Raw genomic sequence first — 26092 nt, 5'->3', positions numbered from 1 at the left:
CAACTAGACAAGATTTCTTTGGGAGGGGTGAGGAAGGATCAGGTTGTTGACAGGATTTTTTTTTTTTTGCAGTAGCATTAGTTTAAGAAGTGATGTGGAACTATGATCAAACACTTATGTAATTGAGGGGTGTACTGGCTATTTCTGAGGAAGGTGTAACCTCTTTCAAAAGTTTCTACACATATGAGGTTATACTTAGGATTTAAGGAGTTTCAAACCAGCTGGGGGGACAGGGTGACAACAAGGTGTGCTTTACCCTCTGAACACAGGAGTTAGGAGCAAGACCAAGAGTTTACCCTGCATGCAAGAGTGAGATGGGCACTCGGTGCAGACACAAGGGATGAAATACCAGACACTCCCCAAGCCCTGAGCTGCAGGGAACCCATCAGCTTCCAGCTCAAGCTTGTGCCCCGCTCAAGCACCTAGGAACTCTGCAGAAGTTGGCAATGTATGATACCCTGGATTACCATCTCCAGGCCCTGGGAGCAGCATAATCCATGACAGCCATGCATTTCCTCTTCCCAACATACATGCATGCTATGACTGATTAGTCTGAGCCTCAAATAGGAAAAAAAAAAATATGCAGGAACTGGCAGGTATGGCAAGTTCATAAGAGTCTGCATTTTCAAAAGATAATTTAAAGTCTGTTCATGCATCAAATAAGGCCAGTGTTTAGCCAAAGCATTCTTTAAGCTACATTAATAGTTATGAAGTAACTAAGGGTGGGGCTTTTTGTTACTATTTTTTTTTTTTTGAGAGGGGGAGAAGGGGTTGGTTGATGGTTTGGGGTTTTTTTAGGTGAAAGCTAAGAAATACAACTTTAATTCCAAGGAAACAAGAGAAAAAAAGTGTTCAAAGCTTCTACAGGCAGCAAAACTTCAGTGCTGTAACAGGACTTTACATCTGGATGCTGCTGCCACAAAACATCAGTATTCAGCCCTTGTTCCCACAGTAGCCTGGTAGGGTGCTCTCTCAGGAAAGAGGACCACCTCTTACTTGACCCCCAGCAGGTGATGGGATTAACTTTGAATGAGGTTGTCATTTGAGTCAATAGAGCAGCTTTAACTTGTTCTAGGATTTCTCTCAAAACACCTCGGAATGTAATTCTCTTGCAAGCCTATGCAGACAGGCCTCAAGAGGCAGCATCAATGTTAGCCACTAACAGTCCTCTGCACATAAAGGAACATCAGCTCCCAAAACACAGCTCAGTTCCCCCTGCACAGATCCCCCAAACCACAGGGCATGCCCCACAAAGCTCCACCCCAGCAAGCTTTGCACAAGCAAGAGCCACCCTCATTTTACAACCAGGACTCAGTAACCCCACAAACAGCACTGAGGCCACAGGGACATGATCTGCTACTCCAGTCTGAGATCAAAAACCCAGCCCCAACACGGATGCAGATGAACTTCTACCAGGGCCTCAGGAGCACAAGCCAGAGTCAGCAGTCTGCAGCCCCCAAACCACAGCCAAGGTCCTTAGTGTTGTGCCAGGGGTCTGTTCTGCTGTCAGCTAAGGAATAGCTCTGTAGGCTGATGTCCCCACTTGACCTAAACTGCGCAAAGGAAATTTAAGCACAGAAGTTCATTTAACAGAACCGTGTGCTGGAGGGGGAATCCAGATATTAGTGAAAATATTGCCCTCAGTTTTGTAGCCATAAATAAACAAATGATAAAAAAAATACTCTTTTTCTACCACACTGATCCCTATTAACTCCTCCTTATTCCTTCAGGGTAGGGTCAAATATTAGCTTCCAGTTTTCTTAGATATTACTTGGTTGTGCTTAGATGAGAACTGTAAATTCACAAGTCCTTGCCCTTTTAACAAAAAGTGAGCCTACTCCTTTCCCCCAAAGGGCACACAGCTCACTTCTTTGCAGAATATTTCATCATTCACCACAAGAAACAGATGTCAAAGGTTGAGGGGGTGGATTTTTATTTTTTTTTGCAGCATTTGAAGATAAAAGTACCTTCATGGCCACAAAATTTGTTCAGCAGCTTAGGGAGACCATCTGTCTCTGTGGGTGGTACACACAGGCACTTTGGAGGGTATGGACAGCAGGGGAACAGGAATTCCACGACAAACCCTTAAAGTGCAGGGTAGGCTGGAGTTCTTGTAGTTCTGGGCAGTGTTTATTTTGAAAGACAAACCGACAAGAAAGGAAATCTCTGCAGATGAACCCAGTGGCATTTCCCCTGCACCATCTCTTTCAGAAGGATGAAGCCTAGCAGCTCCTTTCTGGGGAGCAATTAATATCGAACTAGCCAGGTGGATTAATAATTGACAGTGGGTACTTCACTTACAAGTAGGCTTGTAAACTTTTAAAGTATTAAGTATTCCAAAAATGTGAGACTGCTCCAGGGTATAACGATCAGCCCGAACCACTTGCCCTTGCTGCCTGATGCATCTGCAGGAGCACAGATACAACTGGTACCTGGGCTGTGGTCTAGTATACTCAGCTCAATGCTCCTCCTCATGAAAAGGAGAGGAGAGGTGGTATATGCACAAGGGGTGCAGGGGGTGATCAAAGACCAAGATCAAGGAAGGTAGGAGAGAAGGGTAGAAAGATGACAGTGGGCACTTCATTTCTCTGAGCTCTCTCACCTTTATCAACACAAGGAGCAGCTCCATGTGTAAAGCCATATGTAAAATCTTCTGAAAAGTGCATGCTAAAAGGTAAGAGGCTAGAAAAACATGCTCCTTTCAGAAAAGCAGAGTCCTCCCAGGCTTTGGAGACAGACTTTACCACATCAGAAACTCCCAGACAAGTTGTGCATGTGGTCAGATACATGCACATCCTAGACTTTCCCCTCACCTCTAATGAGGAGTACCTGGCATTCCAGGAGCTTACTGTTCACTTCTGTCACAAACAAGCACCCTCTTAATGAGGTGTTACTCTGACCCAAGCAATAAGTCTTAGCTGAATTTTGCTGGCAACACACCCCATACACCACCAAACAGACCCTTGTAAAACAGAACAAGGCACCATTGCCATAACTCATCTGGAACATCAAAGGAGACTGCTCCCTACTTAGCAGGGAACAGCACACATTTTTTTCAGAGGCTACTGGAAAATCCCTTCTGCAATTCCAGGTACCCTCATGGCTAGAGCAATCAGATGACCTGCTCTCTGTAGCACTATCCTACAGAGGCCAGGCAGCAGACACAGGCAGGGAGGAAAGGTATGGTCTGTGACTAAAAATGGTTAAGAATGTGGTTGGAAGTCTCTTCCCATTAAGTCATTACTAGTTCATCTGCAAGTCAGACCTTCCTTCCCTACTCCATGGCTACGGCAAAGGGTGTTTTCAAAGGCCCTAATGCCTCAACTGCCAATGCCACACAACTGTGAACAGAGTTCTGCAAGATCAGGAATGGGAGCAGGAGAAGCAGCCCAGATGCAGAGGTGATGAGTTGCAAAAATGTGGTTGTAAACACCCAATTATGTGAAGTGCTGCTGAGAAGACACTGGCTTGGGGGACACCAGTCTGACACCTCTCAGTGGTAAAGAAGCTGCTCTGGAGGAGACCCCTCATTACTTCAGGAACTTCACACCTGCAGATGCATTTAACACCCATTTAGCTGGCTATTCCAGAACTTCTTGGGACAGGAGACTAATCAATGCTGGTGCTCATCACATTTGGTGATGGGCGAGGACACACAAATTTGCATCAGGACGCCTTGAACTGATTTCAGAACAGAGAAAATGTATTTGGGAACAAGTCTAATTTCACACGGGCTGAAGGCTCCGGCGACAGAGCTGCTCCGCAAAGGCAGTGGAACATGCTGTTGTAGCAAGCTCCTGTAATCAAGGCAGCAGGGCAGTTAATAAGATGTTTTGCTACAGAACAACATAAAAACTCATCAGCTCAATCTCTTTCATCAGTGTGTATCACTATGGAAAATGATGAGGGTTGAAGAAACCCCAAAGAGAAAGGTGAGTCAGTGTAATTCCTCCGGTCCTTGGGAACACAGACCAACCAAACAGCACACAGGGCAGAAGGATGAGCCCTGAGTGCCTCCAGCAGGATTTAGCTGGGCAGGTACAGCACTGCACTAGTGTGCTTCTTCTGCAATCCCACTTCTGACTGTCCTACTGGAAACAGTGTATGTAGAGGATCAGTCACACTATGAATGACCAATGCAATTAGACACACATTATGAACTTCCTTCAGCAGAAAACAGCAAGATTTCAGCAGCTCTTGCCTCAGGGAAGAGATCCAGCGGCATAAACCCACGGTTAGGCTGGTATATTTCCACACTAGAACCAGAAACAAAGGTGTCTATATTCCATGGAAGCTTTCCTTTTGAGCAATAGGAAGATTTTAGGACAGCATGAGTGTTGACACAACTCCAGGCAAGAGCACTCTGTGAAATTCAAATGCTGACCCTGTGCTCTCCATTTCTTAAAAATTCACTCTGGATATGTGGGGGCATATTTGAGCAACAAGATCAGAGGCTTACAAATGCAGGCTGGAGTAAGGAGAAGCTTATTGCTACTCCTTAGCCCTCCACACACTCCCTCACTAGTGAACCCAGTCCCAGTGGCACCAAAGGACACTGACAAGAGAGCACTCATCAGATTAAATCAGTAAATACTGACAGCCTAGAGATCATAGTTTTCTAAGCAACAAGTTCAACAGATAAAACCCAAAGGAGCCGAGTCGAAAGTGGCATCACCTTCCACCATGCAATTCTGTTTCAGCTCTGGTTTGTATTAAGGATAAGGGCTCATGCACCATCTAAGAAACAGCTACACTGCTGCCTCCAGTTCAGCTGGGAGACAGGCTGAATGCGTTCCCCTTCCACAGAACATGTCTGCATCTACTTCCTTTTGTGAGTGCGTGCAAGCCACTAGGTTTCTCAATAAGGTATTGATAGTTCCTGCAGGGAAGGTACAGGCTTTTCAGACAGGTACATGATTTGAGGAAGCAGCTGCTCCTTTCCTGGATTTTTAAATCGCAGTTCAGCAAACATCCACACAAATGGAGATGGGTAACAGGGGTACAAGGAATTCTCAAGAATACTTTTACCATACAGAACTGCTATTTCTGAGTACTAAGTTCCTCTTGATTAGATTGACAGAGCATCAACCAGCTCACAGACATCTGCAAAAGCTATACTCTGATTCCAAAGGCATACAGAGGCTTCCCCATCAGCTGGTTCATAAAAGGCAAGTGCATGCCAGAAAGGAGGACAGTGTCCTGGTTTTCTCTGGGATTGAGTTAATTTTCCTCCTAGTACCACTGATGTTTTGGTTGTTGCTAAGTAGTGCTTACTTTAAGTCAAGGACTTTTCATTTTCCCATGCTCTGCCAGTCAGTGAGGAGTTGCAAAAGAAACTGGGAGTGAGCATAGCCAGGACAGCTGACCCAAACTGGCCAAAGGGATATTTCATACCATAAAACATCATATCAACTGGGGGGAACTGGCCAGGAGCCACAGATTGCTGCTCAGGAATAGGCTGGGCAGCAGTCAGTGGGTAGAGAGCAACTGTATTGTACATCACTTGCCTTTCTTGGGTTTTATTTCTGTTTCCCCCCTCTTCATTACAACTGTTTTATTTTTTCATAATATAATTAGTATTATATTTTACATTACTTAAGATATTAAACTGTTCTTATCTCAACCCACAGGTTTTACATTCTTTTCTGATTCTTGTCCCCATTGTACAGTGTGAGGTGGGGGGTGACTAAGCAGCTGAGTGGTGCTTATTTGCCAGCTGGGTTTAAACCACAACAGCGAAGCAGAGGAACAAAGCCCTCAGTACTTTATACAGCCCCAAACAAGATGAACTGTCACGGCCCTGTTTCTCATATCCCTGCTGCAAGGATGAACAAAAGGGAGAAGGACCCACTCTCAGACATCTCTAACCTCAGAAAAATCAAGACTGTACTGTAGCCCAACTTTCAGAAACGTGTAAGATCAGTAATTACCACGTGTTACAAGCCATTCATTTTCTTGAGCTGTCTAGACTAGCAAAGCTCTAGGGTGGGGAAAGAGTTTTCACTGGAGAGGAAAGGAATACGTTTAGCACCCTAACTAGAAAAAGGAGGGTTTTCTCCAGCAAAATCCTTCCTACATAGTTTCTGAGCCATACGGACAAGTACTGAACTGTGGATGACAGGCATCATCAGAGTCCCTATATGTAGGGACAAACTGAAGCCTCAGCTGCAAATCCAGGCCTCAGCCTGCAAAACTATCAGCCTGTCAACTGAAAAGTTATCTGCTGTTGTGCTCCCCCACCTTTGTTTCCCTTTGTTGTTGCTTTCAAAAGTCTCAAGGCAGCATTCTCACCCAACCTCTTGCATTTTCCCAGGCTTGACCTTTCTTGAATATATACTGCTCCCTGCTCTTTATCCATACATACTACTATAAAGCATTTGCCCTGCATGACAACCCTTCCTACCAGGAGCAGCACAGCAGTCAGTGAGCTGAGACTTGGCACCACACTCATTGGGACTCCTATTTAATTTTTAACTCCCCCTCCAAGCTCCTGAATCGATGCCAAAGGGAACGATCATTTTGGCAGTCAAGTCTCCCAGAAGAAAAGTTACAGCCAAAGTGCTGAGGGTGGGACCAAACCAGCCTATTAATAGGCTGATTATAATATGAATTTGGGGAACTACTCCCAAACATGCTTACCCTCCTGGACCCAGGGCCCTCGGGGGTGGAGTGGAATACCTAACTCAGCACTTTCAAGTTTTTTTACTGCATTTGGAGCCAGGAAGGGTGGAAAATCCTGTCTGTACCCTGCCTCGCAAAAACACAGTTTGCCAGAAGGGCGGCTGAGCTATTGTTTTCTTTCCTTCTCCCCCAGAAAGCATGCTGTCCTCATACTTCCACAGCAGCTCCCTCTGCCTCATCAGAAAAGATCTAGAATTGGAAAGCTTCCATCTTGGATTAAAAAGGTTGATATCAACAATTTTCCTGTCCAAAAAAAAAAAAAAAAAACAAGCCAACAAAACAGAGCTACTCCAAGAAGCAACACTGAACAAAATAAGATATCTCAAGACCCTTCTTACCACCAGCTTCTTCAGAGCACACTGCATGCTGAGGAAGGCAAACTCCATGGATTGTCAGTGAACAAAAGTTCAAAGATATTTGAGAGCATGAAGAGAAAAAAGGTTTTGATTTCAGGACACAGTCAGGCTGCTGTACCTGTTAAAGCATGCTTCTTCCTTCCTTGTGGTAGCTCAGGACCTCTCCAAGACCCCTTTAAAAATGCTGGAATGAGGCACGCATACATGGTAGCTAAGAGAGCCCAAAGGCAGCAACAAGTGGTATATGCCTATTCCTAACTCTAATGACAGTTCAAACCACCTCTCCATCACGGCCACAAAGCTGCTTCTCCAGTCTTCCTGAAATCCAAACTGTTCTTGTGTGTTTCCACACTTTCCACACCATTCCAGCCCCATGCCTCAGCCAGAGACTCAGAGGCACAAGGCAGCCCCTTGTGACCCTGACAGACATTTCAACAACAACCATGTCAAGACTTTCACAGAAACTCTGCAATATGCTGCAAAGATGTTCAAAAGTTCCCATATTTTTCATGTTTCATATAAACATCTCACAATCCTAAGCCTTTAGAAGCTGAAGGAGATACCAATTACATTCAATTCGTACAGAGTTTGTCACATCCAAGCCACACTGTATCAAGATCAGAAGCTCTTACATTTACACACAAGTAACACGCTTGTAGTGGGAGTAGGAGAGAGAACGAACTCTCCCTAAGCTGGGAGACCCTTGGCCACTGATCATACCTACAGTTTTACCTTTGCATCAGTAGAAATGGAAAGACACGCAGGCTTCAAAACACATGTCAATACACATTATACTCATTTGTCAGAAACTAAGGGAAAAGCAACACTAGTTTACCATTATCAGACTCGCTTGACGAGACTCTTCCATAACACAAGACACTGAAGCATCTCTATGCTGCATGGCTTGGATTCAATATACCAAACACAACTGAAATCAGCTGGCCAACAAATGAGAAGTTACCAGTTTTCATACATCTCAGATTTCACCCTAGGTTTTACATCTCTTTGCTGCCCTAGCATCACCCAAAACATTTCAAAAACCTTGCTGCAAAGAGAAAATTGGACAGAACATTGTTTTTAACACACATGCTATTAAATATTTAGGCCTTGACTCTCAAGCAAATTCTTTGCCTCCACGATGGCAAGCTAGACATGCAGACTTTGGCAGGCATTGGATTTCAATTCCTCTAGCACAAACCCACAATCTACCACCAAGCAACCAGTGAAGTCTCTCAAACCAAACCTGCACACCGTGTGTATACAGGTATATACATACACATACTGAGCTTTCTCTGCAGAGTTCACTTGTGAGAGAACTGCCTCATCACACCTTAAGGCACAAAGTTGTGGCACAGAGGAACTCTTTGGTAGTCATCTCTACATCTTCCTGGTCTTAAAAGCTATGCTGGATCACTTACCACAGAGGAATTAAATTAAAAAGAAATAAATGATTTCACAAGAAAATCAAATATTAGTTTATTTTTTTGAAATCCCGAAAGCAACCTTCTATTAAATCAATGGGAGCACTTCCATTACAGAAGAGGGGCTCTCCTTCACATTTTAGAGAGAAGGAAAATACAGGAGAGTCCAGACCTAGTTCATCCAAAAGGTCTTGAGTTCTTCCATTAAGCTAGAAACAATATCCAGGAGTCAGCTCCCAGACCTGAGCTTCAACCACTAAATCTGCTTCAAAGCAATTCCATTGCTAAGCTAACGGCTGCAGGAGACTATTCCTACATCCACTTAAACCAGCAGATGCTAATCTCTTCATCTGCCACAGAAACGCATGCCATAGGGGTCTGGACAGGATAAGCAGAACAGATGTTGAAGTGCACATACAGTCTGGGGAATCATCTTCAGAGCTCAGCTTCACAGGACACAGGAACTAAGAGATTTCTGGAGCGCTTCAGAAGACACAGGAACTAAGAAGATTGAGACACTGTCCTTTCTTGCACCATTGCTGAGGGAAGAATTAGAACCAGCAAGAAGGTGGAAGCAGGCATGCATGTTTTGTACCTACAGATATTGCACAGCTCCCAGAGAGTCCCAGATACATCTGACCCAGCAAACTGATCCATACCTAATGACAAAAGGAGCATCATGCTACAAAACCAAGCCAGGAGCAGCACAGTACTGCCAAAAAAAGCATCCACATGTGCCCCAGTACTCATTAAAAATATTACTGCTAAATGCCTGAACTGCTAGGAGACTTTGGTTGCATCAAAGCAACTGCTTTAACAGAACTAAACACTATTTACCTCAAGCCAACACAAAACTGCAAAACACTGCCAGTCTTAGAAGCAGGGAAAGAGCCCCCAGTCACTGGAAGCAGCCTTCAGATCCCATGGGGTTGCTACCTGGAAAAGCCCTTCACGGTAGCCACAGCCTGTCACAGTAACAGGCTTCAAAGCACAAACACCTGAACACAAGTGTTTCAACTGGCCACAAAAGACACACACATGATCCAAACAACCACATTTGACCTGACCCAAGGGACCTTTACATAGATTCCTTGCAAGGGTCTTGGCTGCACAGGGCAATGAGGAAAAATAGCACATTAGATTGCTGAATGCTTTCTCACACAGGGATACTTACTTCTTCCTTCAGCCCCTGCCACATGGACTGGCCTGCTGTCAGGGGGTTCTGAGTTATGGTCTGCACAGCCTGAAGGGCTGCTCTCAAAGCAGAGCCTGGCCCATGCAACCAAAAAGCACAAGCCAGACTCACAGCTCTCCACTTCCCTCCAATAAGGAGACGGGGTAAGAAGCCCAGAGAAGGATTTTGAAGATCTCATCAGGCGTAGCCCAGTGACCATCCTAAGATCGTGACATCAACTCTTTTCATTTACAGAAACGCACAGGACTCCTCTGAAGCGAGGACCACCTCTCCCACACTCAAAGAGGGGAAGAGAAGTTCAGTTTGGTAACTTCGGAGGGACTCTAGGATTGTTCTGGGGGAAGATTCAGAAACCAGAGATACCACATACTCAGAAGCAGTTGCTGCTTTGCGCTACAGCACAGTCACACTTATCTACGACGCTGGACCTCAAGGGCCTGTACCTACCTCAGGTGTCCCAGGCTGTAGTATCGCGACTCCCCATCTGTTGACCGAACCACCTTGACAGTGAACATGGGCTGCAGCTGCCGCAGCTCCAGCAGCACAATGGCCAGGTAGTGAATGAAGAGCAGAGCATCCACCAAAGACACCGCGTACTGCACGATTCCTTGGTAGTTGGTGTCCTTCGAGTCCAAGATGCGAACGCCGTAAAAGAGCCAGTAGGAAAACACAAAGAGGAAAATGAGGACCAGCAGAAGGGCCCGAAACACGAACACCCTTGGTAGATCTGCCTTGGGTTGGCGAAAAAAAAGAGCCCAGGTCCCAATCAGAAGAATGAGGAGTTTAAATGCCACAGAGATGAACAGTCCCTCACAGACAGTACCACATGGCTCCAGATCATCTCGCCACAGGATCTGGGGTAACAGAATGAAGGCAATGGGGGTAAGGAAGACTAGGAGTCCGAGAACAGCTGCCACTGTTAAGCCCAGGTAACGTTTGCAGTCCAACCCAACGCTGTCTTCCAGATCCTTACTGATCCGGGCAATGTCCTCCTGGGAAATACTGTGCTCAGAGGTGCCTGTGATTGCTGTCGTGGTCTCACCCCAGTTGTCATCCTGAGGGAGGAAGAGATAAATAAAAATAACATTGAAACAATCACGCTACTCTTTCCAGGTGTTCCATTTTTCCTTGCCTGGAACGATTGCTATGACAGCCTTAAGTCCCAGAAAAAATATATAGCAAAATCAACACCTTCAATATATTGAATAATCAACTCTGACAACTAGCAAAGGTTTGGAAACAACAGCATCCTGCCCAAACCAGTAACTATAAACATTAGGTGTTAAAAACCCCTAACTATAGAGCAGGTAGCTCAGCTTCCTGTGCCACTCTCTGTACCCCAGAAGTTCCTCTTCCAGCATGCTTAACAAGTATCATGACATAAGTCTTGGAAACTGTAGTAATCATCAGTTCCCATGTCCAGGGCAAGGACTAGCATTCTTCCAGCCCACAAATTCTGCGGTGCAAGTGCACCACAAAAGCACCTGGAAGGGAAATTTTCATTTCACTGTTTCAAGCCAGTTGTTGTTGTTACACAATCAAAAACATGTTCACACATTATTTTTCCATCCATAACAGAAGCAACCACACCTCCAGCAAGTTCCTCCACTTCACTGTCTTTTATTCTCCTCTACAGTAGTACTGCCCTCAATAGCTGACAAAGTTTAGTTAAACCAACAAATTACAGAGGATATTTTCAGGTACAGGGCTTTTAAGTTTAGAGGATCCTAGACTGCCAAGTAGCTCTGGTATTACAATCCAGGACATTGTCAGACGCCACTTATCCACAAAGAAGCTTACCTGAAACACAGTCACCACATAGGCAAGTTTCAGATTACATTACGTTTTCTGAAAGTCTCATTTCTTCCCTAGCTAGCATTAGAGAACTTCTGCAAGTTGGTTCTCCCATCCCACGATGCCTCCAATTACTCGTTCCTGCTGCTGGCAGAGCCAAAGAGTTAGACTGGCATGTATGGATTTGACTCACAGCTGCTGCCGGAGTGACTCATGCACATGAAGACTCCTGATGCTTCCCACAAATGCAAGAGTGGCAAGGCATGTGCTTTGTTGCTTGGCACCTGACACCTTTGTAGCTGCAATGCTCATTCAGAACCAAAGGTTTTTTCTTTTCTTCCTACCCTCCTCAGTGTATCTTGTGTAGCCTGTGTCATTAATAGGATTTACACCTTCCCCCAGACTTCTGCAACTACACATGCTGACCAAAACAATCTGTTTTAAAGACACAGGCATCATTTTAAACCTTTACTCACTTCTTTAAGAGCTAGAGGAAAGAGTCTTCAAGAGTCTTTGGGAAAGGAATAGACTGACGCAGCACATCTACTTTGAACAACTCTAGGGATTTAACTTCTAATGCACTCCAAGACATGAATACCTCCCATGCCTAGAGCAGTAGGGTTTTGAGGCAGACCAACCACAAATAGTCAGCATCTTGAATTAATATGAGAGGCTTTTTGAGTTACTTCTCACCAAAGCAGAGGCTCCAGAACAGATATCTGCATTGTAGTATGTCCCAAAAAGCAGCATATTCCTACCACATTTCCCTCTTTACCAGCGTCACCGGTAAAGCAATTTAAGTATGTCAACTATTTTATGTTTATGCATTAAATAGTTCTGCATAGTTTCATCCATTTGATGAGCTGCAAAATTGCGCAGAAAAGAGAAGGGACAGAAACCAGAGCAGCTTAAGGCTACAGCCCAGAAGACAACAGGCAACAGTCACAGTGTACCGCTTATAACTCTTCCCACTATAAGTGGCACAAGTAAAATTGTGCAATTATATGGAAACCACAGACTCATAGAATGCTTTGGGTTGGAAGGGACCTTTAAGATCATCTAGCTCCAACGCCCCCCCCCCATAATTAGGGCCACCTTCCACTAGACCAGGTTACTCAAAGCCCCTTCCAACCTGGCCTTAAACACTTCCAGGGATGGGGCATCCACAACCTCTCTGAGTAACCTGTTCAGTGCCTCACCATCCTCACAGTAAATAACTTCTTCCTAATATCCAATCTACACCTTCCCTCTTTCAGTTTAAAGCCATTCCCCCTTGTCCTATCACTACATGTCCTTGTAAAAAGTCCCTCTCTGGCTCTCTGGTATGCTCCCTTCAAGTACTGGAAAGCCACAATAAGGTCACACCAGAGCCTTCTCTTCTCCAGGCTGAGCAACCCCACCTCTCTCAGCCTTTCCTCATAGGAGAGGAAATATGAGTCTAAATCTCCATTGGTACATGGTTGTTGGACCTAACTCAGTGCCCTCTGCTCCCTAGGAGAAAAGTCTGGTTCATGTATCAATTATTTTGCTTTGGCTTTAATTGAGGAGTTCTGTGTGAAAACAAGGGCTTAAAAATTCACCAGTGCCTTCAGAACTATTTGAAATAACAGCTGGGACTCGTGAAAACAAGCATCTGATTACAAAACACCAGTACATGAAGTGAGCACACCAGTAGCTACATGAATACTGCTAAAGTACCATCATACACAGTTTGGGTGGAAACTGCACAACAATATTTTTTTTTTAAAGGCAGAGGTGGAACCCCACAACCAAGATTTAACATACCCCAAATCCAGCTAGGAGGTACTGAAACTTCTTGCATTTTATGTCTTGCAGCATCAGCCATTCTTTGAAAATGAACATGCACCTTCACATCAACTAGCAGAGCAGAGAGAGCACTGGATCCATCCTAGGTACAATCTAAATGCAGCCCCTATTCTAGTCTTTATTTAACCCCATGTTCCAAGTTCACCCTCCTTCACAGCTATTTCACATTAGTTTTACAATTCCTGATTCCTTTCCATATTGGAATTCTGATTCTAACGTACTTTACATAAATACTTAGAGCAAATCCTGCTTAAAAACTAAAACATACATACAGGTGGAAAGGGTTGACCTTGTTGAATAATGCACAGTCAGATGACAGAAACAGATGTTTCTACAGAGCTTGGCAGATGACGCTGGAGACAGAGGCAAATTAGTGCCCAAGGAGTCATCACATCAGCACTGGTGCAGTCAAAAATAATGCTCTCAGAAAAAGACAAAACTATTTGCGACCTTGGCTTTATGCATGAATAAAAGGTACCCATTAAACAGCACACAAGCAATGCTTTTTTCCTACTCATGAACCAATAAGCCACGTGCTCTGCTCCACAAAACACACTCCATGTTTTCTTTCACAAGCTCCTTACCTGGCCCTCCTCTGCCCGAGAAGCATCATTCCCAAGGAGCGGCTCTGCAGGAGGTGTCTGGATAGTGACGGACTTCTCAGATCGACTGCCATCTTTGCTTCGTGGCGATTTGTGTCTGTCCCGACTCCTTTTTTTCAAAGAGTGGAAGAGGAGAACAACATTACCAGCTACTGAAATGTGCTACAACTCTACCTGCAACAGGTACCCTAAGCATTAGGTCATAGTCAAGCTTGTCCATCTCTTGATCAAATTCTACTCAATCTATGATAAAACACGCTTTAGAAGAGGTAGAAAGGGACCTTGCCCCAAGAGAAGCCTACAGCCTGGAGGCTGGGACAGACTACCCTCTCAGTGATAGGAGAGGGAAGGACAGGGGTACACACCCACCACCTCATGTTCTCTTAAAACAGCATTGCATTCTCCAAGCAACTGGGAACTCCATTTGGGATCTACTGGTTTACACAGTTCTCCACCTACAATAAACTGTCTCACAGGGACATGCACAGCTAACACAAGGAACTAATCAATACAGCTTTAGTTCCTTCAGTGTAGAGTCTTGTCATCTATGACCCTAACACTGTAGGACAATTGGTGAAGTTTATTTCCAGTGGTTAATAACCCCAAGCTGACCTCTTACAAAGAAAGCAAGACCATCAAGGGTACCAGGCCAGTGTTTACTTTCAGAGTACCCTCACAGCTTCTCATCTGAGAATGTCTCAGGATGAATTAAGCCCTACTAATCTGCTCACCAATATTTTCCTCCCCCTTCTCACATGGACAGGAAAGCAGACTTTGCACTGGAGACTCTCACTGTGCTTAGGGACTGGCTCAATCCTCATGAGCATCCCAGCTCTGCTCTCTCCACTGCCTCTCTCTTGGAATAACCAAAGCCCAAAAGTATCATGGGATGAGACTTTTTCCAGTTTACAGTAAGAGGTTCTAGGATTTTTATGTTGTTTTTGGAACTCTGAAGGCATCTTTCCACATTCTAAGTTTAAAAGGGCAATCTGTATTGGGGGGAGGTGCTAAAGAAGGGAAAAAAGGCAAACAAGAGATGTTTTACTCAATAACTGGACTGTGAGCAAAGAGACTTCATTTCATGGAAGAATTCTTTTTCCAACCACACAGGGTAATTGCTTCCGAAATGCAAAATTGTTTTGGATCAGCTCAGTAACAAGTTGAAAAGACTGTAAGTGGCACACATTTTGCATGTAAAACTAATGATGATGCAGAAAAGAAAAAAAAGTTTCTACATAATCAGAAGTTTCAGAGCAGATGGGTTTTGAGGTTGTTGAACTACCACAACAGAAGAGGACTTGCTATTCAAGTTCAGAAAAATCTGACTTTTAATCCAATCAATGCTGATAAAGGAACTTGTTGCCGACTCAAGTGCCACTCAAATTCTATTTAAAAAAACCCCAACACACTATCAACAGAGTAGCCAGGAGGAAGGTGGGGAGAAGCAGGAAACCTTATTATTACACAGTAAAGAAATGGCACCAGAAGAGAAAACAACCAGCAATTATCAGTTTTGGAAGTCTAACATATCTTCTCCCCAGAGACTGTACTCATCCCTTGTACTTTAAGAGCATAGTTAAGTGGTATTTTCATTCTGTTGGCACTATGCCAATCTTTCTAGCCACATATAACCCCAGCATACATGGAACAGGTTGAATTAGCAGCTGCCAGTCTCCTCACTGTGTTCCCTATGAGGACTTTCCACCTATATCTCCTCCAGAGCTGTGGCCCCACTGATTTCATCCTAGCTTACAATTTTTTTCCCACTGGACATGTCCTAGCTTACAGCCGTAAATAATTAAAAATAAACATTTCCTTACCCTTGTCTGTGAGCTTTTTTGGAGTGACCTGAGTAGTGGGAGTATCCCGAATATGTTGATTCTGTATCCATTGCAGCAGACATTGGGTCTGCACAGAAGGGGCACAGATTTTATTTAGAAAGTCAGTTCCTGGTGCTCCTGAAGTGGAGTCCGTGGTAAAAGTGCTTTCCTGGGTACTCTTTGCTTCCCAGTCATCAGTGAGATCTGGTCCTCAGAGACTGAGCAAGCTTCACTTTAAAAGGAATCCAATCAGAGGGGAGAGGAGGAAGGGTGCTTGGCTTCTTACAACTGACCTAAGAAAAGAGAAACAGGCATGGAAGTGCACTCGAAGAAAAGCAAGACATCATTCCTACTGCAGCAATTCCCTCACTCGGGCCGCATGTCACCGCTTATCACACTGTGTCCGATTCGCAGACTTGTCCTGGTTGATACCTCTCTTTCCAACCTAGTGAAATATATGCACTTGTAGAGCTTTAAATAAACTCAACAGATCTCTGTTTTGCAGAGTCTAGACCATTCCTCTAGGTCACCTCTAGGACAGTGACTTGGAGAAGGCTCAGCAGCCTGGATACCAAAATTCACCCACGGGAAAAGAACCAGACTTGGCTTTCACACCCCATCTCTTCACCTCTGTAACATACAGCCCAAATAAACCCAGACTCAGAATGGGAGTATTACAGCCTATATATAGGGGAAAGGGTGGGGGGAGGGCACTTTCCTAGAAGAAATGCAGGGGAGGATCAGACCACCATGTCTGAACCTGCTTTGTTTTCATAACTGCAAGGTGTGCCCATTACACAAGCATTAGTTACTATACAATCAATGGCACTGCGAACACCTCCCTCGCTTTGTAACCTTTGCCTCCAGAAGCTAATTTGGGCCTCAAAGAATTCAATTTTATTAGAAAACATCTCTATATATACACATACTAAAAACACTGGGGAGAGTTGATTAGAGATCACATCTAGCTTATATGGGCCAACACTTCTTCCATGTACTTTCATCTGGAACACTAGCTCAAGTCACATCTGTTAAGCGCAGAAGAGGGTTATGATTTTTGGAACAGGAGCAGAACAACATCAGAACAATTCCCAACTGTAACATGTTAAAACCCCTGAACCCCGTGGGGAAGAAAGGTAGACAACAGTCCACTTTCCAAACCCACCATCCAGCATTAGGCGAGAAGAGAAATGGAAGGGAGGGGAGTTACGGAGTTAGTCAGCGGTTTGGGGAAATGCATGTAAATGGTGAAAAGGGAAGAGCTGCAGCAATGGACAGAGGTACCGTGGTGCAGCCCAACACTCCTTTGGCACACAGAAGCACTCTCACATGCCTTCTGCCCAGACAACTGCTGCCTCCAGTCAACACAGGACTACAACCGTACTTTCAGAGTGGGCAAAAGACCACTTTAACTTTAAATTAGATCTCTGTTATCTTCTGCTCACAGCACTTTTCAAAACTGTGAGCAATAAAACAGGCACTGCTTTCAGCCCTCTCCCTCCCAAAAGACAGAGGGGCAAAAACAGAAATCGTGCTTTGGCCAACTACTCTTGCCAGCCATAAGACTCCTCCACTAACACCTCCAGAAAAGCTTGTAACAGAGCAGAGAGCTCTACTACCACAAGCTGTGCCAAAGAACAAAGCCTCTTCCCCATAAGGTTCCTTGGCTGGTGATGCAATCTGCAGTGAACTAAAGAAGCATTCCCCCTGCATCTGGAGCTGCAGGTATTTGCACAGCACTTGGGCTTGCCAGGGCTCTTGGAAAGGAGAAGGCCGTGGGGATCTTTTGTGTACTGGAATTCTCAAGCTCTAAGGGCATAGCATGCCTTCAGAAAACTTAAAGGCAGCAGAGAATATAGAAAGGACAAATACGGATGGGAACCTAAGGCCTGGTTTTGGGAGGAAAGGAATAAGGATGGATTTAAACATAGTGAAACATAAAGCCAAGGCACAGCACAGTTTGGAAAATGGCATCATTAATGTAACAAGAATAAAAATCTCTCAGCCTAGGACGTGATGTTAACACTTGTTAACTCCCTAGGCTTGCACACAGCCTGTAGCTTATAGCTCCAGCAATAGGCTGGGACTCATTAAAGCTGATTTTTACCTCTACTGTCCTGCTAGGCAACCAGAGAAAAATCTTTCCTCTTTGTTTATCTTTCTCTGATAAATGGGGGTGAGGCCACCCCCCCACACACTTCAAAAAGCACTATGATACCAACAGAGGAGATGGCTACACAGGACTTTGCAGTCATTAGGCATTACAAAACAGAAACACCCTCAGCTGAACAGGTGACAAGTATTATAGTCTTAAACCACAGTTTGTGATGTTACTGGGGTACCTTTGAGAATCACTAGCTTCACAGATACACACCACCGCATTATATGAATAGGAAAAGCAAGGAATGCTGCTGGCATACATGAGTAAGGGTTAGGTATTTTTCATAGGCCTCTAGGAAAGTATAAATTCCCAGCCTTTTCCTCTAACCACACAAAAGAATTTTCCCCCAAAATTCCAGATAAAAGAATCAGAGCTGAGACAGGGACTGGGAACAGAACTCCTCTTCTGACCCCTCTCGCCCAATCAGCACAGGATCACACTTCTCTGGAGGCATCAGAGAACATTTCAGCAGGTAGAGGCTGCTGTGGAAATGCACAGGCTGCCTAGACAGGAACCATGAACAAGCAGTGCCCATCTGATCGCACATGAAGCAAGGCAGTGCTGGGTACCAGGCATGGGAAGACCAACACAGGAATGCCAGGACAGGCTGGATCACGCAAACTTTCATTTTCTGTATAAAGAGCAACGGTTTTGACACAGCTCTGTGAAAAGTCAACAAGGCGGCCCCCAAAAAACATTAAGTATCCTGGATCACTGTCAAAAGCAGTAATCTTAGAGGTATTTTCCAACCTCAGTGATTCTATGATGAACTCAGGGACTCCGCACCTCCTCCTTGCCCTGACCACAGGACACACCAGTGGCTAAACAGATATTCCTGCCAAGGCACTTACACAGGGCTGCCAGGAACAAAATATGTCTGCCCAATCTCAGTTGAAAAAAGCAGAAGACCACTGTCTAGTGCCCAGCCAAGGCTGACTGTCAAGAAGGCTTCCTAGATTTGCTCAACAAAGAATAGTCTGGACTGCTAGCTAGACACTCCAAGCAGGATGAAAGGAAGAAACCAAGGAGGGAGGAGTGCAGTCCAAACACACCCTCCTCATAGCCTAGCCAAGCAGGTTACCCACCTCCTGCTGTATTTTACAGCAGGAAGGGGGAGCAGCCTTACTCCAGAAAAGCTTCTGAAACTACTGTGGAAGAGGTAAGGAAAGGATCAAAAGTCAACTAACATGCTAAACTATGTCTCCAGGTTGAAGCTCTTTCAATGACATAAACAGAAGTCAATCTTGGATTAGCCACCACCCCAATAGTGCCCACCACTGGAGCGTGAGCTCCAGTGACAAGCTGTACATGTATCCTTCATAACACAACCATATCCACACTAAGCACAGTCTTTAAACTAGTAAGTCACTTAATGATCCTTACCCTGCCCCTCTGGGCCAGGACAACTGTGCAGCAACCCCATCATCTGGGGCCTCATCTCTTCACAAACAAGCGTGAATTGAGAGTCCTATTTAGCCAATTGAAACGGCTTCACAAAAGATCATTACATCTCACAGGACTTCACTGAAGGCATGGCCTGTTTGCAGAGCTTCTGGCCCTGCGTGAAACAAAACTCTTTTGGCCTGAGGGTACAGTTGCACTGTATTTCAGCTGTTGACAAGAAAGCTGGTGTAAGTAGCTTCCACCTCCGCACCACGGTTCACCACTCTCGGTTGTGTCAACACAATTCTCAGCAAGCAAACAGCACTGCGGGAAAACAAAACAAAAAATCCCTTTTCTCCCCCCTGCCACGCTTTTGTCTTGGATCCTTTCGGTGACCTAGTTCACAGCACAGCCCAAAACATCAAAACCAACACCAGGGTGAATAGCAGCACAAGTGAACAGCTAGAGGGGAGATGGGAATGCCTCCTCCGTTCCAGTCACGACAATTGTATAACTGCACACCCAGCACTTTGCTCCCAGTGGGGCCAGCACTCTCACTTTGCCTTTCCCTTACTCACTGATAACAGAAGGAGGCCAAGTACTAGACAGAAAACAATGGTAAGGACTCTCCAAAGGAAATTTTGTGACCCTGTCCTAGCAAGGAGGACTGCTGCATCCTGCACAACAGTGAAGAAATGCAGTTACCCCTGAATACTGCAGAGATTACTGTAATTAGTTTCTAACAGCTACAGAACTCATTGTAACTCCCTCTTTTCATATACTCATAAATCTCAAGAACAGTTCTTTTGAATCGCTATTTTCCATGCTGGAAGCCCAATCCCATTTCCAACGAAGTCTGCTTTGTGATTGTCTTCAAGGGAGCACAGTTTGGCTCTCAGCCCAAGAGAAATTTAAAAGAGCAAGTTACATCTTTAAATCAAAGAGAGCAAACATGAACAAGAACACTCTTTTACATCCCATGCTTTCCCAATGGATTTTCCCCTGTGAAGTTGAGGCAAATAACTCCAAACCAGCTCATCTTTGAAATCTTTGTCTGCACAGTTTCAATCTTACTCCGTTTAAAACTTGCAATCAATTAGAGTTGATTTACCAGCCTGGTTCATGAAGTTACATGTATTTGGAAGTGCCATCTGGAGCACAAGCAGCCACAAGTGTCTGTGAGGATGTGCGCACACTCAGCTCCAAGCGCTGTCAGCCTCGCTTGTTAAACAGCACCAGCTGTCTATAGGGTAATGGATGCCCACGAGCTATCGTGCCGAGAAATCTCTTTTCTTCGTTTAGTGGAACGAAGAGCTTTGCAAATTAAACACACAGAACCCCAAGCGCTGAGCTATGGGACAGCGTCAGGATTCAAGACTAAAAACAATTAAAAGATGGCTGAGCAGTGGGGAAGCCTTCCAACTCTGGCACTAGCTTGGCTGCACGGTACTGCTGCAGTGTATTCCTATTATTCACTTCAGGAAAACGAGAAGTTGCGTAACTTGCTATGTTCAACTGCATATATAGTAAGATCTATGAGCAATGCCACAGGAACCTCTTGCTTTTGAACTTCCTGAGCAGGCCCCAATCCAGCAACTTGATCTGTAAGCACAGAAGTTCTACTTGCAGAGCCAAGAGATTCAGTTTTAACGGCCAACGAGCTTTGGGAAACAAGGTTCTTACAAAAGTTTCCTATTTATGTTTGCATGTCATTAAATAAGGTTAATTTTGGCCTTTTACTCCGAGGTGATGGCTCTTGATTTGCAAGCCCCTTATCCTAAAAACAAAAAATAAAATGTTCAGTAGTCAGCAAATCCAAGCCCTCTAGCAATAGGTTCTCTTTTCTTTTGCTCCTCAGAGACTCCTTAGAAAGACTTTATAGATCCCCTGGAATTTCCAGCCCCTAGGTTGACAATCATTAGCCCATGACGTGGATATTTCAAAAAGAAAAGTCACCTCATTTATTTATCCACCTGCATGTTTAATCAGAACATGCAACAACACAGGTCTGAAAACACAGCAAGGCTGTTTCAACTGACAAGAGAAATACCCAGGTAAAACCACCACCCAAGAGAGCGTTGTTTTCAGGCACTCAGCCCCAGCCCCTTGCCCCCCTGTTACATACTGGAAGTTGGGAAGCTCTCTATACGTGATCCATCAGTGCAGCACTTCCTGGGAGGATGTCCTTTGCCCACTCCAAGAGCCACATCTGTGCTGTCCAAGTTTCTGAAGCACGACGATCATTCAAGTCTATCATGCAAATTATACCTCGTGTGCCATCGTGTCAGACTGGTGCAAGCTTGCACTTCCTTGCCCCTACGTCTCTCCTGTGTTGCTCGATTTTCAAGTGCACCTCTTAATCCCAGAGCCATGCAACATGACAGAAGGTATTGTGGCCTCACCCTCATACTACAGCAGCACCTGGGACTATGCACAGGAATAGCTTTCCATATTGACGTTTACAGCCCTACAGCCTTACTGAAACAAAAAAAGAAAAGAGTCTCGCAAGACACTTCAGACAGGCAGCACCTGTACCTCATTTTCAAAGCTTACTTTTAGCCACAGCACGAAGATACTGAGATAGCATTAGAACTATAAACTGCAGAAGGTTTCTCTACTGAAGGAGCACCCCCTCCCCTTTAGGATACTGCATATCTGCCCGAATTTTCTATTTGAATTTAGAATGAAAAAGGAGTCTACAGACCCTAATCAAATCCCCAGTACACAGCACAGTGGGACTCCACAGTATAGAGTCTCTTTCTCTCTCTCCCTCTTTCTGCTCAAACCTGTACAAAGCCAACACCATACTGTCCTTGCAAGGAGAAAAGGAAAAGGTGTTGACCCCTGAGGAAATAACTGCTGTTTTTTAATTTGACCCAAATCAGAAAATTCTGAAGTACAGGCTAATGAGAAATTAAAAGAAGTTCTAAGATAGTTTCCACATGGGTTCATTTTCTTCTTCCCAGTGACCATACCAGATACAGAGAAGCATGACACTGTTCCCTACCAGCAGAACTGAATGTCACAGTTCTCCACTCACGTCTGCCTCTCAGGCCCCTACACAGCACAACAAGCCCTATAGCAGCAAAGCCACATTTCTGATTCCATTCTTTGCTACAGTTTTCAGAGGTGGGGGCATGAGGAAGGCAGGCTACAACAACAACAACAACGTGACATGCAGTTTTGCTAGGTCTTGGTAGCATTTTCCTAGTACCATATCCCAGTCTCCCAGTGACAGTAAGCCCTCTCCAGGTGGACATGTCCACAAGATAAGAGCCACCAGGTACACTGTCACTACTAATCAAAATGAAAAGGTCAGCAGCAACCACCGTGAGCTGCTGGTCAGGGACTGTGGGCAGTTAGATACTTGCCTGGGTGGTTTCAATATAGTCTGGGATTGTTCCAAAATTTCAGCTCAAAGGGAACATTTTTAAGGGAGGCTTTCTGTAAGACTCTATTCACATTTATTTTTCAAAATTAACAACTGAAGCGATCACCGAGCCAACGCTGGTCTCGTAGTTGCGGCCAGTTAAACAGCCAAATCCCAACGGAGGAAGAGAGCCAAGCATGGTCAAAACGAAGCTCTTCAAAGGCAGAAAAGCACCGCTGAGGCTCTCTTCTCCACAACTCTCCTCTCAAACTCAGGATGAGCTCACAGACAATGATATCACACAATACACTCCATAACATCCTAATTTGCACTTCCAGCCAGTATGACTTGATTTCTTAACTCTTCATAGCTGCACAGATCTTGTGGGTAATTTGTTACTGACAAACTCAGGGCCAAAAAATTCCCACTGCTTCAAGCAGTAGTAGAATCGCTAAGCCTGTCTCCCCAGATCGAAAACCCTGCCATCAAGTCGCTTATGCTTTCTCAGACTCTGCAAGAGAGAGCTCGGCGCTCGGCATAAGAGAGTTAATTTAGCACCCTGACAGTGTTCTGAGCAACAGAAACGCCAACCTTATGTTATTTCACAGCAGCTCTCCAAAGCACGCCTGCCTTCCCGCCGGTCACTTCTGTACCCCCTCCCGTGCTGCCCAGCGGGATGAGCCCAGACAGGGAGCGGTTTGTTTTACACGGCGTGGGCAGGGCAAGGCACCCCTCAGCAGAGCCTTCACCCCAGCGTGGATCGACTCGTCCCGGCGCATTCACAGCGCACGGGCTCCTTCCCAGGCGAGGCTTGGCAGCGAGAGCGCTGCCCGCCGTGCGGGGCTAAGCCCACCGCCCTCGCCGGCATCGAAGGGCTCATCCCGGGATGCCGGGATCTCTCCCACCCGCGGTATCAGGGCCAGGACCCGACGCCCCAGCAGCCCCGCGGCGGTCAGGGGCACAGCCCCTGCCCGGAGGTGGAAGGCGGGCGGGGGTGGCCGCCGAACCTCCCTCCCGCTGGCCGGGGCTGTGCCCCTGCCCGCCGCGGGGCTGCTGGGGACGCGGCGGGCTCCCCCCGCTGCTGCCATCCCCGGAGCCTACCTGGGCTCTCAGCCCCCACCGCCCGCCCGGGGACGGAGCCCTGCCGCCAGGAGCGGGAGCAGCGCGGCTGCCCCGGCGCTGCCCCCGCCGCCCCGGGCACCCCGGAGCAGGGCGGCGGCGGGGTCCCGCCGGCGGGAGGGCGTGGTGGGGGGCAGCGGCGGCGCCCCCCCGCACTGCACCCCGCACGGACGGACGGATGGACGGGCAGATGGACGGACTCACCTCCCTCCCGCGGCCGCCCCATGCCGCTCCCGGCACCGACCCGCCGCGCCGCTCCCCGCCACCTTCCCCGGCGGCGGCCGCCGTCGCTGCTGCCGCCGCCGCTGCTTTCCGCTTCCTGTGCCCAGCACCGCCCCGCACCCCCGGCCCTCCCCCGCCGGAGCCACCGCCCTCCGGGCGAGGCTTCCCTCCGCGGGAAGCGCCCACTGTCGCTCCCACCGGGATCCAAGCTCGGTGCTACCCAGGCTGGCGCTCATTACACCCGGGCTGCGGCGTTCCCCAGCCGGCCCCTGCTTCAGCCGTCCCTGGGGGGGACCTGCGGCACGACCCGCTACTCACTCCGCGAGGCCTTACTTGACCCTTGAACCTCTCACTCTAGTTCAGCCTCCTCTGCATCTCGGGTTATACGCACCTTCCGTCGCATTGCCGCTGCCCCTTTTCCCCATCGCCCTTCTTCCTGCTCCAGGTGCCCAGTTCCAGAGCCCCCCCAGTCCCCCCGAGGCTCTGCAGCTCTCCTGCACCCAGCCTTGCCCCTCCCCTGTCCTTAGGCTATCACCCTCTCCTCCAGCAGAGAGACCAGTCCCTTCGAGCTCTCCCACCCAGGACAACTGTGTTCTTGGGTTTCCTCCAAGGCTGAGTGTATTGCTAGGCACTGTAATGCCTAGCCTTCAGGACGGTTTGGTCTCTTCCTCCACCCATAACCTGCAGCTGCAGTGTGCTTTGGCCCTGGTCACAAGAGGTCTGCAATGATGAAGGACCTCCTGCCCTCCCCAGGGAGAAGGGCCTGAAGCCTGCTTGAAGCCTGCCCTGGGCACCAAATTCCTTACACACTTGCTCTGGGCAGGTGGGAAGGAAACAGGAGGGTTGTATGTCAATGCAAGTATGTAAATGTTGCTCCTTTTTCATTTCACCTTTGGGTTGCCTTACCCTTTAAAAATATTTAAGTTTTTGGGCTGTACAATGAACTAGCAGGTGGGAATGTATGAAAAAAATCTAGACCTCCTAGATTCCAGTCCAACACTTTGAACTACTCAGGCCATAAATGGAACAAATGCAGAAGAAACTAAAGTTATTCCTAACAGATAGCTTCTGTGTTGCATTACTGTGGCTTCTGTAGATGGCATCTTTTACTTTTCCTCTTCACTTTGCCCTCGTTCCCTTTTTCCAAAACAATGTCATGGTTTTATTTGTGGTGCTTGTCCCTTATTCAACATGCATGCCCCATAGAATGACTTTACAATGGAACAGTCAACCAGGAATTACAAAAAACCTTTCCATATCACTCTGATTTGGTAGTTACATTACCTCCTATTTTGCATGGCATACATGTTTACCCAACCTGGTGACTGACTGGAAGAGTCTGATATCAAGTGATAGGCTCCATCTTGTATTATGCATCAACATGTGTCTAAACTTGCCCAAGGCCTGAGTACTCTGCTGCATTCCAGGCACTGGCTCTGCCCTGGGAAGTGTCTGATACCCTGTTGAAAGCTGCCTCTCAGCCTCACCGCCTGCTAATGGCTCCTCACCTCGACTGTCACAATGGCCTTGCTTATTCCCTGCCCAGAGGTGGGGGAATGTGACAAAAGCCAACAGCGTACAGTTTATGCAGGCCATGCATCTGGTGCCGGCGGGGAGACTGTACAAGGAACAAGGTTTTACCTATGCCGTGTGGGGAAGAGGACAAATGGAGGTACTGCCATACCTAAAAGGCCATGGAAATTCAGGGGAAAACTTCAACATGGGAAAGGGGCCTTTATCAAAGGTCTTTGCTAGACTTCTTTGAAAGCAACTAAGAAACTCTATTTCTTCTCCTACTATGTTGCCCCAGCAGCTGCTCAAGAAGGTTTGAGAGACTTTCTAAATACTAGTTTCATGGTCTACAGCGACAGGACTTGTTGCAGTACCCCACAGAAAGGAGATTGCTAAGAGATCTAAGCTGGGGATGTATACAAACCTCAGTGAGGAACAGTGCTCATGCACCACCTGCTGCAGAAACCTGACAGACTCATTCATGAAGCCCACTGACATCCAGCTAGGTCAAGCTACTGCCCAGAAAACTGGCAAAGGAGGAATACACTGAAGATGGGCTCTGGGACAGATTCTAAGATGCTGTTACATGCTTATCTGTCATCATCTATTTAAACCTCTGAGTCATGAGG

General features: G+C 46.3%; 1 protein-coding gene across 7 annotated transcripts in view; it reads right to left on the bottom strand.

Annotated features, from left to right (window-relative positions):
* The window catches only part of VANGL1 (VANGL planar cell polarity protein 1), a 47810-nt gene extending 22376 nt beyond the window's left edge, over positions 1 to 25434 (bottom strand). The window contains exons 1-4 of one of the 7 annotated variants that reach the window (XM_027653375.1): positions 25236 to 25434; positions 15697 to 15989; positions 13859 to 13985; positions 10101 to 10708 (exon numbers count right to left, since the gene is read on the bottom strand). In XM_027653375.1, the coding sequence (XP_027509176.1) occupies positions 10101 to 10708; positions 13859 to 13985; positions 15697 to 15779 (818 nt within the window). In that variant the 5' untranslated portion in view covers positions 15780 to 15989; positions 25236 to 25434. Of the gene's footprint in view, positions 1 to 10100; positions 10709 to 13858; positions 13986 to 15696; positions 15990 to 18402; positions 18422 to 22454; positions 22474 to 23201; positions 23472 to 23711; positions 23731 to 23933; positions 23972 to 24171; positions 24191 to 25235 lie in introns of those variants that run through there. The other 6 variants (XM_027653376.1, XM_027653373.1, XM_027653377.1 and 3 more) reach the window with 6 other exon arrangements.
* Between the last annotated feature and the right edge of the window lie 658 nt (positions 25435 to 26092).

This window comes from Corapipo altera, unplaced genomic scaffold (assembly GCF_003945725.1).
Source record: "Corapipo altera isolate COAL_440 unplaced genomic scaffold, ASM394572v1 61, whole genome shotgun sequence".
Lineage (NCBI taxonomy): Eukaryota > Metazoa > Chordata > Aves > Passeriformes > Pipridae > Corapipo > Corapipo altera.
This window is presented reverse-complemented; position numbering and strand designations above follow the sequence as displayed.